Genomic DNA, 19053 nt, shown 5'->3' with positions numbered 1-19053 from the left:
ACACCAGCCCAAAACTCCAGACTTCAGCACCTATTTACATATTAAAAATTGTTCTAATATTTTTAATTACTTGGTCAATTCAAACAGTGGTATTTATATAATGAGAAAGCATATTTAGGAAAACTGTGATAATAGGGTTAATGTATTCAAACACTACAAGCTACAATGGCTAACTAAAGTATTTTGTACTCTTACTCACTAGAATTAACTGAGAGAAAAGTCTGATAACTTCTTCAGTGAAGTTACTTTCATTTTCATGGAAATAATACATCACCAGACCTACATGCATGCCACAACAAACATCTATTTCCGTATCTTAAATTTAAAAAATAGAAAAAAAAATACTACATTGTTACAACTCGAATCATTCAGGAAGAGTAACCTTATCAGGTCTGAGAGCAGAAGTTTGAAGCGCAATTGGCTTCCTAACAAAGGCAACAAATGCAGACTTCTTGGCTCCTCACCACCACAGTTCACAAAGTACCATGTGAGGCAAACAAGGCAGGAACATCTGCATCTGAGGCTCCTGATAGAGCCAAGAATCACAACCAGCTTTTCAGAGTCCTAATACTACATAGGACTCTGAAAAAGTCGTTCATTTGCACATCTTCTTCAAACAACCATTAAAGGTAACTCAATTATTGCAATTTTATTCCATGCATCTTCTAGCATTTTCCTCCTATACCAGTCATGGAAGTGTGTACAGTATGTACACTAAGGCCTGACAGTCTGTCCAGGGTTCTACATTCTCCTGTCTGATAACCCACATTTCATTCTCTCGCTCTCAATTCACCATGATCCAATGCACACAACTTCCAGATCACCACACAATAATAGCTAAATCCAGAAGAGAAGTCTGAGCACAGCTACAGACCAACAGGAAGCCTATTAATATAGAACTAACTCATTGGCATTTTCAACTCATTTGCAAACACTCTGCCATTTTACAGTGATGACTGTCACATCACATTGTTTCAGGTTTTTGACTTAGTACAAAATAACAAGGTTTACTGTAATATAGTCCTGACAACCCAATAAACATGCAAGTTTTCACTTATCTTCAGTGACTAAGTTCACAGGAATTAGCTCAGAATCCTCTCTTCAATGCACCAGTCAAAGTTGTTCAGATTCGGTACTCAGATCTTTAAAATGCTTTTAGTTTCAATTTTGGTTTAGTAAAATGTTCAATAAACATTGGAGATTCTTAACCTCTAAGAGCCTCATGTGCTACTATACAAAATCTGAGCTAAGGGAATAAAAACACGAATTTAAGGCTACACCAAAGCTCAAAGGCTGCAGCAAATTCATTTATTATATGTGTGCTTCTTTGAGACGCTCCTATGTCATCATTTAGAGTTAAAATGCCACTCAGTTCTTGAGCTGCTCCAACATTACCTGCCTAATGCCTAATGTGGAAAAGTCTAAACAGAAAATATTACTGTCTCACTGATGTCAAGTGGAGCCCATGAATTTCAGTGCTTTAACACTGAACACATAATTAATTTTGTAACACAGCACGATGAACAGTAACTACCTCTATTAATTATATCACCTTTTGTCCTTAATATCCAAGAAAAATGTAAATACCCCAGTATATTACAAATATCTGGAGAGAAATGTCTGAAATGCTTAATTTTACTACTTTACCTGTGCTTCACTAAGGCCAAGCTCCAGCATTTCCAGTGACTTTCGAATCATGTTTGATTTCTCTTCAACCAAATTAGTTTCATCATCTTTCTTCAAACATTTCAGCGTTTCAAGTAAGCTCTGTAAAATTGAATTGTGTTCATTCTTCAGTGCTTCTAGTCCATTAATCACTTGCTTAGTTTTGGCAATGATTTCATCTTGAGTAAGCTTCTCCAACTTCTCTTCCTTTAAATACACCATTGTGGACATGTTTTCATACATTCTGAAATGGAAGAGTATGCTAGTTAATACAAAAGGAAAAATAAAATAACCATGTAACTCTATAAATTAAAAAAGCCTGAAATGTATATTCAGCATGCAATTACATTTGTGCAAAACTTTTACAATGTTCTATGTCCTGAGTTTGAACAGTATCAAGTTTTCCAGTTTCTATTTCCAGATTTAATATTAACACTCATCGATAAACCAAAAAACAACACATAACGAACCACAGACTATGCTGTGGCATTAGAATTTGTAGCAATTGCTGAAGAACAGGGCTGCATCTCCAGGATTCTTGTTAGTGCAAAAAAAAAAAGTAGCTGGTGTATATAATACATACTATAATAAATATAGCTATTTGCAGATGCCACTGATTTGTAGCTCTCTTAAAAAAAAACACAAAATAGAGCTTGAACAATTTGAAGAAATATCATCCAGCCTTCTGAAAGAGTTATAAGTCAATCAAGAAAAAAATCATCTTTTTCCTGTAAAAAGGAAACACCAGCCTCATCCTTCCCCAAGGACTACCAAAGCTCTTATCACTCTGTATTTTGAACATCACAACTACCCCTTGGGCAACTTTAATTCATTATTTGAACTCTACATGTAACACACGGACATTCGATTTCCTTCAGGTCTAGATGCAGCTGTTTTGATGAAGATGCAACACCTGTCTCAAGTTGGAAAACACAGTTTGTATAGTACAACCCTTGCAGAAAGAAACATTTCACAATGCTATTTTATCAGTATCTAATGCATTACACTAAAGATAGTAAATTTCTGGATGTTTGTCAATACCTCTACCAAATGCAAAGGAAGACCCAAGGAAGTTTAGAAACTCACACACTCTAATTATCACACATGCTGTTACTGAAGTGACAAACAAGGTTAACAATGTAAAAATGCGAAGAGAAAACACACAAATCATTTGACCCATTTTAAACACCACCAGAAAAATGTTCTATAATGAAAGTAAAGACATGAGCAATTGCTCTTCTATACCTCAGGTATTTAAATCTTCAAATAAATCAGGAAGTATAAATTAGAATAAAATACTAAAGATTTTTCAAAAGCAATAAATTACCCCATCTATGTGAACACACCTGAGTAAGCATTGATAAATTAATTATATCTGTATTAAAACTTTGTACTACAAAAGCAAGTCTAATTTTAGGAGAAAGCGAAAAAAATTAGAACCACTTAAATCCTGAATTAAAACTGCTGTAAGAACACGCATATAAGCACATCATGGCAACAGCCAAAGGATGTGCTCTTATGCTTTTGCATATTAAAAAAAAAAGGCTGCTCTTTCTGTTTATATGTACTCAAATTACCCTCTCTGTGATGATCTCCTGCAATACCCAAAAGGTACAGCCACTTGCTACCAAACAAAAGCTGTAGATGACAATAGGGTTTTTTTGTAATAATCTATTTTCTGAAAACACAGAATTTGGGGAAGCCCGAACCTTGTTGCACCCAGATTTAATTTTAACTGGGTGCTTGGAAGCACCCAGTAACTTCACAAATAAATCAATATGGAACATATAAATCTGTATAAAGCAACTAATCTAGCATGGTATAAGAAATTAACCCATGAAGACCTGATGAGGAGAATGATATTTACACACTTCCCATTTATAACCTGAGAACTATGACCCAGAATGCTTAAAAAGACAGTTTTAAAGTACTGACTCTCTCTGAAGCTGTGTAGAAAAATGAACCACGATTTAATGTGGACCAAATTTGTAAATAAATACTTCTAACACACAGTCATATAAGAAATTGTTATGGATTATGCTAACTTCAGCACACAACTCAACCCTAATTACCCTTGGCACACTTTCACAGCCTCAATTAACAATTTCCATCCTGAATGCACAGAACTGAACCTTTGATTATAAGGAAGTAAAACCAGCAGAGACATCTAATGAAGTGACTATTTGTGTTTCTTATGTGAACAGAGATAGCAGCAATTCCTTCTGCATGCCTCAATATTCTGTCATTTTACAGCAAAAATGAAAAGCAGATGTTTGCATACATGTATGTAACACACTCATAGATGCTATCTTTAAAAGAATTACACATTTTAAACACCACAGTAGAAATAAAATTAATTCTAAGTGATGAATACAGATAAATTATGGATAAATAATCCATAGATTAACAGATAAATTAACAGGCCTATAGTTCTGCCTGAATACACTGAAGCTGCACTAAGGACGGCTAAGCCAGCACAGCAGCTTTTGAAGAGAGGAAAAGCAGGTTTAAATACAATGGGGCAAACCACACTAAAACCATCCCAGCAGCAGACCTGCTTTACAAATATATTGCTCCTGTCTCATTCCAGTGTGCCAGATTTTTTAGCTGCCTCATTCCAACCCAAATGCAGCTAAAAGCTTTCACTGCCTCTGCACTACCCTGGAGCTGGAGCCAAGCCAAAAGCTGCATCACAACACAGATGGACCTGAAGGTCCTTGCAGCCTGGGAGAGGGATTCTCAAGTCTCCTCTAGTGAACACTGTTAGAATCCCAATCTGTCTTACTGACAGGAAAGGAATAAATCTTTTGGGATAAGTTTTGTGAGGTATCAGTTGGTGTTCAGAGTTTTATATATATACCTTAGGAGAATAATTTAGAAAACATGAGGATAACAAACATATAATTTGTCCTGCTATCAAATCTGATGCTTTGTAGGAGCAAAATTAATGAATTAATATTTAGTCTTAAGGGTAGTAAGTGAAGGTGAAGTGCTATTTTCATGATTTTTTAAAAAAACGTATTTTACAGAAGCTCACTGCCTGTTCATCAGACAAGCCCACATTTGAATATACATTCATATAACTGGGGATGGTTTTGTAAAGGACAAGGATTCAATGACCCTGTGAGTCTCTTCCAACTCAGCATATTCTGTGATTCTGTAAATTAGATTTGAATATCCTGAGGCAGCAAACGCCACACAGGAAGCAAACAAATGAAGTTTGTATGCAGGATGTATACAGAGGAAAGGAGACAAAACCTACCCAGCCTTTCTATTGTCACTTCTCAAAAAATGTTAACTCTTTCTTCCTACATATTTTCCCTACAGAAAAAAAGGGTGTAGGGAGAGGCTTCTTAAGCTCCTGTAAGTTTTATCCTGCACTCCACTCCACTGCAAATTTTACCTGGGCAGGAATTCTAGATTCAAATACTAGTTTTTAGCTCAGTGTACAACTGAAAACAAACCAAAGAATTAAGACATACAAAGGTTTATAAAACAGAATTTTGGATGAGAAAAAAAAATATGCAATGCAGCAAAAGCTACAAACTCACTAGCTGGTTTAAGAAAGGTACCTATTATATTAAGTCTGTGTAGATCTTGAATATTATCCGTCTCCTTTGTGATAATATTGACTGTGCTTAAGTACAAAAGTCACTTAATGCTTTCCAGCTTTTAGAAAAATCAAGTCACTGTCTTAAAACACACGAAGATTAGTTAACTTTGACAGATTAACACATGAAGTTCTGCAACATCTACTGAAAAGGCTTCCACCTCTGTAACCTGTTGTAACATAAGCTCAAAACAAAAAAATGGACTGAGAATAGCAAGTCTGAACCAAAGAAAGCACAAAGAAAGCAAAGCCAAGCCTTTCAGTCATGTAACCACTGGGATAATCTCATAATATACAAACAACTTAAGTGGTTGTTATCTTTAATCAGTTTAAGTATTTTGTTGTTCATAAAACTTTCAAACCAACTACACCAGTAATGCTGACATCACAAATTTGTGCCTAAATTCTCCCACGGACATACACATATCACAGCCAGCTACCTAAGCCCTCAGCTTATATTTAAAGATCTCTTAAAAGAGCTTTTCCTACTCAGCTGCTTTTAAAGAAGAGTCGTTTTCCTGCAGACCACCTCAAAATATTCTTGTGTCAAAACATGTACAAATCCCTCTTTGCATAAGAAAATTTTTCAAGGAAGAATTGTATTCTAAAAAACCAAGGAGACTTTTTTTTTTCTTGACTAAGGATTAGCATGGATCCTAAAAACAAATAAATAAAACCATTCTAATTTTTCTTCCTTGTAATGAATCCCTAAGGACTACCCCTCTCTGTATTGATATTTTTATTATTTAATGGGTTTCAAGTACTAAAAGCTTGGAAGATAAATTTTTAATGTATTTAGTGTCTGATCACTATTGTTGCAAAATATAATTTTAAATAAATTAATTATAAAAACCCCCAAGTCTAAACTGCTTTGTCAAGCCAAATTATCCCCAAACTTTTTCTCTGAATTTACAGCTAATAGGCAGAGCTGAAAATTAAATAATAATGTGTTTGCAAATGAAAAATCATCTTCCTAACCGCAAAAGCTGCTACAAGTCTGGCTCAAGCCATACCTAGGGGCTCTGTCACTGCAAATTCCACAAAGTTATGGTGGAAAGCTATACTTATTTGAGCTTTTTGTATCTCTAATAGGGACCTATCAGTTCACTGTTTCCTAACAATAATCATTCCATTCAAGGCTTTTAACCCGAATTTCACTCTTAGTTCCTCCTTAATTAAATGGCAAGGCTCAGCATCCTACATCTGTCATGTGCTTGTTTCAATTTTGTATGAGCTGCAAATTACAAGTCATTAATTCGCTGCTCAGAACAAGAACACATCTCATTACATCATGGAAGGCACCATCTTCAAATACTCCGAGCTGCTTTAACTGCTAATCTTCATAATGTGGAAAACTGCCTTCTCAAACAATCCTCAAAACATTACAGGCTGTTCCAAGTACAAAAAGAAACGGAGCAACAAAGGCAAGAGATGAAAAACAGTTTGGGAAGGACTGAGTAGTGTGTCAAACGCTGCATTAGCCGCACCCCTCCTGCAGGCAGCTCAGCGACTGCAGAAATTACAAGGATGAATCACTCACGGATGCCTTTCATACGCTGAGAAAGGTATTTGTAAAAGTCAGATAACAAACACTCTATTTCGACTATATTGCTGTTACGGTTTTCAGTCAGAATCTCCAAGTCTGAAAGAACAATCATTACCTGTTGTTTTTTCAAATTTAAGATGTTAAAATTCTCTTTACCTGTCAAACTATTTCTGTTGTCACAAGTCATATTCCCATAAGGAATATTTAAAATCCTTCCCTTTTTGTTTGATTTCCCTTCCTTTTACTTAAAATTATCCCTTATACTTCGGAATTTTTTTCCATTACATGATCTCTAAACTCCCAGAGGAAAGTAGCTTTTTTCCCTCTTGACATATTCAGGACTGCAGCTTTCCTGCCTTTGCTAGTCATCACTCTTCTCATCATCTATATTTAAATCGACATAGAATAGAAAATCTGGAACTGCACCTGCAAACGGTGTCCTGGTGGAGGTCAGACTTAAGGCACACTCACTGACCCAGTTCTAAAAACAGAACACTGCTGCACCTCTGCACTGCCTCGGGTTTCCAAATGTGTGAGCTCAGAAAGCACCTTCAGCATCCACCACACAGCTACACGAGCTACCTTAAAAATAACTTGGTGTGGACAATTGGCAGCACATACTGGAGGCTGTAAATCACTGACCAGAAGAAGGTAAGACGATGGAGCTGCACATGACCTAGCAACCAATATTAAGCTAAAGAGAAACTCCCCCTCTCCAAGGGGAGTCACTTTTTCTACCAATTTCCAGCTAGTAAGCATCTGAATTTGAAAAAAAACAACTTACTGTGTTCCCCCTGGCAGCCTTCAATTCAGAACCAGCCCAGAATGTAGAAGTCTGCCCTACCACTTGGTTTAAAGTGAAGGTATGCCAGGTAAATACCATAAAAAGGACATTTGTAGTCCTTTAATGTCAAGGGCACATACCCAAAGAAAAGCTCAGAATCACATCTGGGATTTGACCTACAGCCTTAACATCACAACATGTCTGCGTTGATAAGTAAACTGGAAAAACAACCTTTGCAGTTTTGGCATTTCTAAAGGCAAGCCCAGAGGTTTCTGAAGAAATGCAAAGGACATTAATAATAAGCAAATAGTAAGAACTAGAAGGATTGACTAAAAGGTGAAAAACACAAAAAAACCTTGAATACTGGCAGAAATTTCCACATCTCGAACAAGGCTGTTGCTTTTCTCTTACAACTGCCAGGAACAGCCTACTCTCCACATGGAGCAGTGGGAAGAGGCTGTGTGGCCTCACGTTCCAGCCCTGCATCACAGCAGCATCCACTCTCAAAAACACCCTGTCAGCCTCCAGGAAACCCCAATGACTACCTATAAGCCCATGCACTGTATTAAACTATGTTTAAGTGAAGAGGATTATGTACTTGTTTAGCTGAAGAACACAGCCACCCTACATCTACCTTGATAAATCTGGGAATCTTTTCATGTTGGAGCCTGTTATTAAAAAAATTTAAAATCATACCTTTCAGGGGAAATCTTCAGATTCTTTGGAAGATGAAAAAATTATTATGGAGAAACGCAGACTAACAAACCATATTTTCTATAAAAAAGAGATTATAGCAAAAATAGCTCCTATAAAACCCTTAGCGAGGGTGATGCTGACAATTCTCTTTGAGAAAGCACAAGCTAAGATGATTTGCACTGCTGAGAAAGTACAAGCTATGAAGATTTGCTCTGCTGCAGAGTCCTTTGATTTAGATTTCTGTAGTGTGCTACAGAATGAACACTTTCTTAGCAATCATATCTGAATTCTTAAAGGTAATAAATTTAATACTATTTTGAAAAAATATTTTTGCATATTTCAAAGACAACTGGGAAAAATGCCTTGAGACTTATTTCAGCCCTCAGCCTTCTTTCTGCTGTAGTAAGCGAACTATTTTCACAAAAATTATTACTTCCTGCTGAAACAGTTGAGTTTAAAATCTGTATACAGTATAAAAGTATTCAGTGACATAAAAGCATTCTTTAACTACACGGATTATTCTTCCTCCTAAAGAAAAGATTATGGTGTCAATCCCTTGACCGTACTGCACTGAATAAACACTGGCTACTAGCTAGCATTTCAATTATCATGATACAGCAGATCTGTATCCTTTTAACTGCAGACAATTCAGATGACCTGCCCATCTAATTCCAAAATCTCTTTTAGACTCAAATATATCTGGAATTCCATAATGCTGCAGGCCAAATCCTATCTTGCCCTACACATTATTATGCATATTCCAATTATTTGTGTGAAAGGAATCAAGGGAAAGTATCCTCTCACTTGCATATCTCACCAACTGCATTAAACCTTTCTGAAGGCCTAAAAATATAGTGACTGAAACACAGAATAGCAACATATCCTAAAATCACTGTAGATTCTCTGAGAAGTATTACACACTACAATTGGTATTACATATTACAAGCATGGAAGAGAAAAATTCATTCTCTGTATACACTACTAAGCACTTCTAATAGCTCAGATTTCAAATGAAACTGGATGGGTATTAAGACTCTTCTATGCATTTGGTATCACATCAAAGGTTACTCTGTCAAAGCTGAAGTGCGAAAGAAATCTAGATGACAGGCAGTGTGTGTCTAAGGCAGCTCCACAGACCCAGTCAGGAGCCCAGAGGAGCTACACTAAAAGCCAGACTTTTAAGAAGGTACAGCTTATAAACTCGTTGTTAGTCGAGGTTGCTATCACCTGTTACATGCTGGTGGTAAATAACTTCCTTACTCAAAATCTGAAACAGCCATGTAGCAAGATCCAAACCCTATTCTTTTCCAGAATAATAAAACTGAACACAACCCTCGTCTGCTGTCTGGTAGTGCTGGGCCAAGTCTAATGCTGATGTTTTTTAATTTTAGTTATGTCCATGGAATCTCTGAAGGCAGACAGACTGCAAATCTCCAAGTCTCCTACCCCTTGGAGCAAGGGAGTTGTCTCCCTTCTGTACCACCCTTGTGTCAACAGAAGCAGCGTCTGTTGTTCCCCTTCAAAGCAAGCACTTCCTTAGCTCCTGTGAGTATTAATAAACACTTCCAAGAAGCCACCAATGGATCTTGAGAAAGGAGAGCATTTTGCCTTCCCTAAAACACTGACGCAACGCATCAGTTTAGGCCACAGGAGATTTGCCTTCTGCAGAGGACAACAAAGCCACCTCACTGGATCACTTATTAAAATGATCATGAGTGTATTAAGAGCAGTTACATAAAGACAGAATAAATTTACTTAAATGCATAAGAAGGCAGAGGTGTAAAGACTTAAAAAGTAGTTATAATTACCATTAATAATTAAAAAGCTTTAGCACAAGAATTAAAGATACATCAGGAAAAATCAAGGCTAATTGTTCAAAAATTGTATTGTAATTTAGTATTTTGTAGTTACAAAGACATGCTTCACAAATTATCTACTTTAGGTGGATTGAAAAGAAATTTTGACTGTTTTTTTAAATAAATACTGTCAAGAAAGTTTGAGTAACAGATCAATCATCACTATCAAATTCCAGAGTTTTTTCCCTCAATATTCCAAGAACCTGCATTGATTTCTGTGTGAAAATGGCACTTGGCTCTTCCTGGACTGGTCACTTTGTGCAACCAGGTCTTCAATGAATTTTGATAAATGTCTTGATAAGGCCGGTTCTTGATGGTGTGAGAAACTTTGGGAATGGAATAGGGTTAGGGTACAGGAAATACAGCAACATCAAAAGCTACCTGTCTTGCAGTTTGTAGCTGTCAATAGTGTAGACAAAACATTTTTTCAGCTTGACTCTAGTTCTTTCATTTTGCATTGTTATTTTTGTAGAAGAACTGCTTTATTGACTAATCAAAGTAAGCATCCATTTATCTTATCTATTTATCTAGTCTCTAAATAGCACTTAGGTAGAAGAACAGTAATGTTCCCATCAAATCAGTCTTCCAAAACACATTAAAAACTCTATCAGCTTCCACTTACTAACATCAGATCTATTATCTTAACCAAATCTACTTTTTATAGCATACCCATAAACATCTAGAAAATGCATTCAGGAAGGGCAGAGAAGGCCACAGCTTGCCTCATGTCATTGGACCCGTATGGGAAACTGCTAACAATTTACTGTGAGCACTGACTACCAATGCTCTTACATGCTTGATGACATTGAAGACATGGATTATTTAGACTGAAACAAGAAAAAAGAGCAATTTCTTCTGCAGACATAAAATGAACATCCACTAACAGTGTTTCAGCACACAGCAGCCTTTAGGTTTAGCAAATCTTTACACTGGGTTTTGAAGCTATTTAATAGTTTATATTAAAGCGCACGAACTGCAGAGTCTTCCTTCAAGCTTTAGGGAAAACATCTTCCTCCAGCTTATCCTTCCAATAATGAAAAAAAGAAAAAAAAAAGAAATGCAAAACCAATAACCCAGTTCTTGCAAAAAGACTACAGAAAAAGTTTCACAATTAAACTCTTTAGGCATAATCCTTAATATTGAGAAAGAATTAATGCTAACCCATTCAATATTGCATCAAAATCAATAATTTCAATGGCAACTACCAGTTATGAGAATAATTTTTTTTTATAATTACATATTTAAGTTCATAGAAAGCACAGCAAATTATACAACCATCTAGAAAAACCACTGCATTATCACTCACTGTTTCTTACGTACAGTTGCAGAAAGCTGACTTAGCTGTAAAGTTGGAAATAATTTCCTTGTTAAGTACTCCATAATCTGGGGGCCTTACTCTGATGTTCTGAACTCTCTTGGGTCAGGAGGTGCTGAGCAGTAGAGCAGGCCCTAACCCAACACTTCACGAAGGCACCTTAACATTCTGTGCACTCACACCTGAGGACCAAACCATAGTTCCAAGCCCTTCTCCAGTGACCTTTCACATTCCTGATTAATCTTAGCCAGTGCTGGGCACAGAGCGTCCCTTTGGGACTCCTGAAATTCTCACTGTGCTTACACCACTCACGTGACAGCTGCCACCACCCTGCAGGACACAGCTCTTCTGGTGGACTGACATAGAACAAGAGCACACACTAACTGGAAAATAAACACAGAAGCTGAAAGTTTCATTTGAATATTATTTTTTAAACCATCTTGGATAATCTGTTTTGAAAGCATCCTGCTCCCAAGGATGGCAGAACAGTGGCCTCCTAAAACAACCATGCCATTAAAAGCACCGTATCATGCGCTTGCAAGCATTGCTCCATGTGCAGCCAGACTACAGGCTGCAAGACAAAAAAGGAAAAGAAAAAACAGAAGTCAGCAAGCATATTTTCAAGCTATTTGTTATCCTAACAAATGGGTGTGGATCAAGAGTCAATGGCCACACGAAGTACAAGCAGTCACTGTAATTCAAACCCCAACAACTGCTGCTTTCAAAAATGGGTTGTGCATCTTTGCTCTTGACCATCATTCAGCAAAAATTCCAAACCCAAGAATTTTTTCTTTAGTTAAACAACATATTCCAACAGCAATATTTTAAGTGTGTGCTAAAATTAACATATAGGATATGATTTTTACTTAAAAATCCTGGGAGACAAATTGATACTAAGTGAAAAAAAAGTACTTAAGCACAAAGTAATTGATTCATTAATCTACCTTTACCTGTTTTCTAAACCATGGAAAGGAGATGTATTAAAGTAATAGCAAATTACTGATACAAAGTCACCCTTGGTGTCTCTTGTCTTTTCAAAAGGTACAGAATAAATAACAAATTCTTTAAAAATTAGGACATCTGGCTATGACATCTGTAAGTACCGTAAGAAAACATTACGTATCACCTCTGTACGATTTCTTAAGCCCTTGGGAGTGCCAACCAAGGACCAGTATCATGTGTTCCAGAATGCTCTCAGACCAGGATCTTATGAAGCAGTTTTATTACATCCTCTCTGTTAAAAACAATTCTGCTTTACCACAGGCATAGTCCTCAGGTTCACACACCTGATCTTCCCAAAATACATCATTCCTCAAAATTAACTTGTCTTTGTGAGGATTCATTCCCTTATACCTGTAGTAAGAGCTCTAGGTTACTATCCTGTAAGCTAACATGCTGCCAAACATCATGACTCTGCACCCCGCTGTGTTTCAATACAGTAATATTCATTATACTGAATGCTACTATACTGAATTGGGCACTACATCCAGGGAAATGGTAAATATAAACAATAGCACATTCTTTTATTTTCCACACATTATTGCCTTCTATGTTCAGAGGAATTTAGAGACAGAAACAGCCACTGAATCTTCTGGTCTGGCTTCCTGCAAACACCAGACCATGAGCTTTCACTCACTGAGGCTATGGCTAGACATAATAACCTGGTGATGCTCCTCATCCAGCCACTCATTTCATTCACATCCCTGTCCATAATAAATCAAAATAGAGCTATGTGCCTTTTACTGGATTATTTTTCCATCAGAGGTGAGTGGACAGAAAAGAAAAAAGGCTCAGGCCATAAACACAACCAAAATATACTTCTTTCCCCAGGCTGCCATACAGCAAGCTGTGCTGATAGAATGAGGACAGGGAACAAGCAGCAGGACTGTGGAACTACATAAACCAGCACTGAGATGGAAGAACATTTTACCCACATCCTCAGAGATCAATCATATATTCCTATTCTGCCAACAAAAACATTATGGGAGGTTGTAGTCCCCCTCCTGGCTCAAAACGACAACCTCCCCTATGTCCTCACAGATTATCATCCCACTAGAGTTGCATTAATCTGACTACACCCTGCCACTGTGGGGGAGAGATGAATCCACTTCTTACTTCAACCCTTCTCCCTTTAAACACACACTAAATGTGATTGAGAGCTCAGGGAGAGCAGGGTGGAACATCCAATTTAAGCACATGAAGAAATGAAATATTAAAGATGGGGGTATACTAAAATCCACTCCTGACAAAGACAGGAGAGATGAAAGAGTAACAGCAGCCTCTCTGAAATGAAAGCTGCTTGAGCCAGAAGAGGAACACAGAACTGTGGCTTTCCCACACTACTGAGGCTGACAATGTTTGATAAAGGAACATCCATAAAAGCACTTAATCTTAAAACAATATTCTATTCAGAAAACCAAAATAAAGCAGCAGAACCACACCAATACACACCCTGCTCCTCCCTGCCAGTCCCTATTCTGTATGACATGGTTTGCAAATCAATCAGCTACTGTCAGCTGGAAGGAGCAAACTCAAGATACAGTGCAGGAATGCAGTTACTGCAATCCTTTACAAAACTTAAAACCACCACCCTCAGCACTGTGGAACAGCACACAAGTTCAAATCATAGCACACTGTCAGTAATCTTAATTTTTTGTTAACATTAACTACTTAAGTACTACATACAAACACAGATAAGAATGAAGATAACAATTCCTGAATTAGCAATTCCAGTAGTCCTGAAAAATATATGTATTATCTTTTAAAAAGACTAGCTTGTACATATAACTTTTTAAGTAGTAACAGAAAGTTGATTTATGTCAGACATTTCTTGAACTTCTGAACGTTAATAAGTGCAGTGTTAACTTTTCAAATGGTTTTGCTGGGGTACATCACATAGTAAATGTAATATAATTAGCTACCATCCCAACCATACAGATATCCAAGGAAGCCAGTACTACTCACTAGATTGGTGACATCCTTTGTTCTAGTCACTTCAAAATTTAATGAAATCAGCTATGTTTCTGACATAATCCCAGAAAAAATCTAAACATGATGAACTGGGTTTATGGTGGGTATTTACAAAATAATCAAAATATGAAACTGCTCTCTTTTAAGTCTAACCACAAAAGATATTTACTGCTTTCACTTGAAAGGAAGACTTGATAGTGAGAAACCATGTACAAAATATGTCTATTTGAACAGACAACACTGGGAAAGTACGTTGGAAATATTAGATGGCATGATCCCATGCTTCCTCATTTTGAACAAGAAGCACAACCAACAGTAATTATTTGACAAACTAAACTCATTTTAATGCCACATACATGCCAAATGCCAAAATACAGCTTCCAGAGTAAAGATTGTTTCTGACTGCAGTTAAATACAGCATCCCTGGGAGATAAGCTACATTCAAAGAAACAAACTGATTAAATCAACACAGAGATACTATTACTTGCATCTGCTTTCTTAGATGACTGAATCTGAAGAAACTGTCAACTATCAGAGACTGTCTTTACACATTTAAAGAAATTAGCATCTCTAATGTTAACTGTGCTTTAGTGTTCATCCTTTGTTCACATTCCCAAATATATTATGGGTACTAGAAGTATACCTACACCCTTCAGTCCTCATGCTTGCCCTTTCAGCGTGGCCTCTCATGATTAAGTATGTTAATTGTCTAGCACAAAAAAGCCCATGTATAGCATAATCTCATGCCTGATGACTACAAAACACCTCACATAAAACCCTCTGGAAGTAATTCCTGTATCACTGAAAGCATCTGCAATTCTGGCTCTAATCCTCGTTACGAAGTGCCCAATTTAAATCCCGGAAGATGACGACAACAAATATCTCAGCAAATCCAAGTCAGAAAAAGGGCACCTTTTTCTAGTCAGGCATTTATTTAGTAACTTTTCAAAGGAACCATATTTTATTCTACATCCTACTTTCAGAAAGGAAAATGTTTTACTGAACAAAATACTGGGAAGACTTTATTACCTCAAAAACACCTGAAGCTGACTGACTCAGGATAACTACTACAACCAGTTCTATTTTGAAGTCAAATAGGATTCTTTTTAGAGTGAACAAAGTGTCTCTGACTAGTACTTGGTTACAGCAAATATGTCTTAGACATTAGGTTTGTCACGCATTTGCATGAAGGAAAATCAGAGGTAACATTAAAAAGAAACGTTTTTCTAAACTTTGGTCAAGGTAAATACTGTGTTCTTGTAAAACAATTAGAAATACTTTGGAACCATGAAATATTATGAAGGTTGAATTAAGAGAAAGCCTGTGGCTACCCACTTTACTGCAATGATGATGGAATTCATCCATTTTTCCAACAGTTGTGTCATCCTGAACAACATCCTGGAGGCTCACTGACTACAAAGGATGTTAATTTAACTAGACCTAGCATGCTTGTCCCCATCACTATCTGCTACTCTGCTCTTCAACACTGAATATAAAAGTACGCTTTGCTTATTGATTAATTTACCCAAAATTCTGTATTTTTCACTGTTCTTATAAAAACTTTATTTTACAAGTATGTGTACACTGAATTGAGTTTTAAAATAATCATGAGCTATGCAGCTGGAGAGATGCTTTAAACCCAAAGTAAATCCAACTGCATGTCTGCCAGAGAAGTCAAACAGAGGAGATGGAAGAGTAACTAACTGCACAAGCCCACATTTCAAGAGAAACAGAAGCTGCATTAAATGGACTCAAAACTGAATATAAGGCTACAGTATTTCCCCAAACTCCCAATTAAATAAGAGACACATGTAGGTATGTGTGCATACAGAAAAAGATACACAGGGAGAAATATGTGCACTGTATGAGCAGCACACGAGTGAGAGGTTTCTGACATTAGCATGGCAAGTTCTCCATAAACATAGGGAACAGCAATTGTCCTCATGTGCCTTAAACATCTATGCAGTGTATTTTGCTCTATGTCAAAAACATTTGGATTGTGTTTGGTTCTCCTGCGTATTTAACTAAAAATTATGTATGTGATTTCTCTGTTGTCCAACACAGACCTTTTAAAAGAGTCAATTTCCATTAATAAGGCATTACTAACCATATCATAGGAATCTGACAATTCACAGGAAGCTATTTCACAGGACCTTTTGGGGGCAACTTTAGCCTCTTTTTTAGCTATATATGGTAGCAAGAAAAGGGAATCTGTGATCAAATTTCTGTTAGAATTTCTGATTACCAGAACTGTCCAGCTCCATCATCACCCTTCAGAAACATGAAGGCTGCCAAACTTTGACTGCAACACAATGCAGAAGTGATACTGCATTGATGAGCAAGTTTCAGGAACAGACAATTTGAATTCCCTGCATTTACCCATATGCTTTTGCATTATGTGAAATGCCTACCTAAATGGAACTGCCAGAGCTCTCCATAGCTGTTCTAATTTCATGGAAAAGGTCCTGCTAAACCATGTGGTCAAAAAAATAATTGTGCAAGTGACTTACAAGGTCTTCTGCTCAGCCTCACCAAATGGATCAGCTTTCTTTCTGCTGCCAGTAAACGCTGAATGTGTAATTTCCAATTGTATCTGTAACCCTAGAGTTATAACATCCTCTACCATGTTTCACTGAAGCTTTGGAATTCATACTCAATTAAAATAAAGCTATTTTCCAAAGGAGTTTTAAATCAACTGTGCATACAAAAAGGTGTTGCTTTCAGTTCTGTTGGGCTTTTTTTTTTTTTATCAAAATGCTAAGCTGTCTAAAATCTCAAAGGTTCCTTTTAGCTTCCAATGGACACCCTTTGTGCACAAGTTTCCTACCTAAGTGATGGACGAATGCAAAAGTGGAAGTGAAAGAGACAATTACTTTGCAAACTAATTGTTATTAAGCCTTCTGCCAGGCACAAAAGAGCTAAAATTAATTTTAACTGTTTTAGTTTCTTGTGTTTTTATGTGTAAACATGAAAGCCACTATATGAATGACACTGGCTCACAATTTTGTTGTTCAAAGCAAACTATAAAAACAGACTTTCGCTTTTTCCTAGCTGGTTTTATCTTCTGAGTCTGTATTCTGACTTCATGACGAGTATTTTGAGTACTGATACTACTTTTACATCGTATCTACTAATGGAAATCACTAACATGAAAAGAAAAAAAAGGAGTAAGAGCACCATCATTGATCTAGCTGCCTTCAAAAAACCACACAAGAGTATTACATTAGGTGACGCTGCTTTGGTCATTAAAATGTGCTTCAATATGCCTAGAATACAGAATTCAATAAAGTGTCAAGAAGTTTCCTTCTGATTGCATACAACTGTTATGCAGATCTACAAATCTGGCATCTAGTTACTTAGAAATAACAGAAAGACGAAGCAAAATGAGTAAGGTTTTAAAGTGTCTTTCTAATCAATCTGTGCTTTAAAGATACAGTTAATTACCAATTAAATCAATGTATTTTTGCTAGACTAACGTGTTTCTAACCAATGCTTTCCTTATTTTGGAGGTGTAGAAATCCGGGCAAGACCTAAGTCTATGAATCGCCTCCGACTACAGCAGGGCAGGTGACCTACAATGTATAAATCCGGTCACTGTGTAAAAAGCCCAAAGAAGACCTGTCCTCGCCTCGCCTTCCACCAGCTCCGAGCTGGCAGCGGCACAGCCCCGAAGCCGGGGGGAGCGCAGACAAAGCGCCGCACGCCCGGAGCCGCAGGCCGAAGCCTCCTCAGCCCGCTCTGCCCGCTGCCTCCCAGGGCGGCGCCCGCCGCAGCACCGAGGGGAGCCGGGAGAGGAAAAGGGGACAAAGCGGAGCCGATCCCCATCCCGAGGCACGTACCCCTGCCCGCGGCCGAGCGCCGAGCGCAACTGACAAAACGCCCAAAAACAGCCTCTCCAAAAACCCACCCCGCCCTGGGCGCCGGGAAGGACGGGGCCGGCTGTCAGCGGCGGCGCTGCGGGGGGACCGGGCGGCCCGCGCAGCCTTTTGTTGTTTGCGCAGCGGCGGATAAAAAGGGAGAGGAACTGAACACGCCACGCACCCACACCCAAATACACACACCCCGGGTCCCGGCCCGCCGGCCCCGGCCCGGGCGGCTCCCCCCGCTCACCGCTCGGTGCTGCAGCTCGGGCGATGTGCGCAGCGCTCGCTGGGGCGGCGGGGGCCGCGCAGCCCGGGGCGGGGAGGCGGCCGGAGGAGGATGTCAGCGATAGGCGGACGAAAGGGAGGAAGGAAAAGGGTTTTTTTGGGGGGGGAGAGAGGACCGGAGAGAGGGAGGGAAGGCGAAACAGAAGCGAGTCAGCACCACGGCACACCCAGTGCTTCCCGCAAGGCGCTAGCAGGGCCGCGGTGGTCGGCGCCGGCGGGGCGGCGCTGACAGCTGCCGGCAGCCGCCCCCACCGCCCCCGCTGCTGCTGCTGCGGCTGCGGCCGCCGCCCCTGTCCCGCCCCGCGCTCCCCTCCCTCCTTCCCTCCTGCCCCGCCTGACATGGCGGGGCCCCCCTTCTCCCACAAGCGCCCGCGCGCCCTTCTCTCCCACCGCCCCCCCGGCATGGCGACATCCCTCGCGGGAGCGGGGCAGCGCTGGCCTGGATGCTCTGAGGGAGGTCAGG

The 19053-nt window shown here is 38.7% G+C and overlaps 1 protein-coding gene across 7 annotated transcripts in view; it reads right to left on the bottom strand.

Moving 5' to 3' along the window:
• KLC1 (kinesin light chain 1) overlaps positions 1 to 18831 on the bottom strand; it is a 47452-nt gene extending 28621 nt beyond the window's left edge. For 3 of the 7 annotated variants that reach the window (XM_005520093.3, XM_014249868.2, XM_088057173.1), the window contains exons 1-2: positions 18553 to 18831; positions 1648 to 1909 (exon numbers count right to left, since the gene is read on the bottom strand). In XM_005520093.3, coding sequence (XP_005520150.1) covers positions 1648 to 1908 — 261 coding nt within the window. In that variant the 5' untranslated portion in view covers position 1909; positions 18553 to 18831. Of the gene's footprint in view, positions 1 to 1647; positions 1910 to 18503; positions 18522 to 18552 lie in introns of those variants that run through there. The other 4 variants (XM_014249869.2, XM_088057174.1, XM_005520094.2 and 1 more) reach the window with 2 other exon arrangements.
• Positions 18832 to 19053: the final 222 nt, after the last annotated feature.

This window comes from Pseudopodoces humilis, chromosome 7 (assembly GCF_049639895.1).
Source record: "Pseudopodoces humilis isolate 2021_Gansu_Grassland_sample_001 chromosome 7, ASM4963989v1, whole genome shotgun sequence".
NCBI lineage: Eukaryota > Metazoa > Chordata > Aves > Passeriformes > Paridae > Pseudopodoces > Pseudopodoces humilis.
Note: the sequence above shows the minus strand (reverse complement) of the source record. Positions and strands in the feature narration are given on the sequence as shown.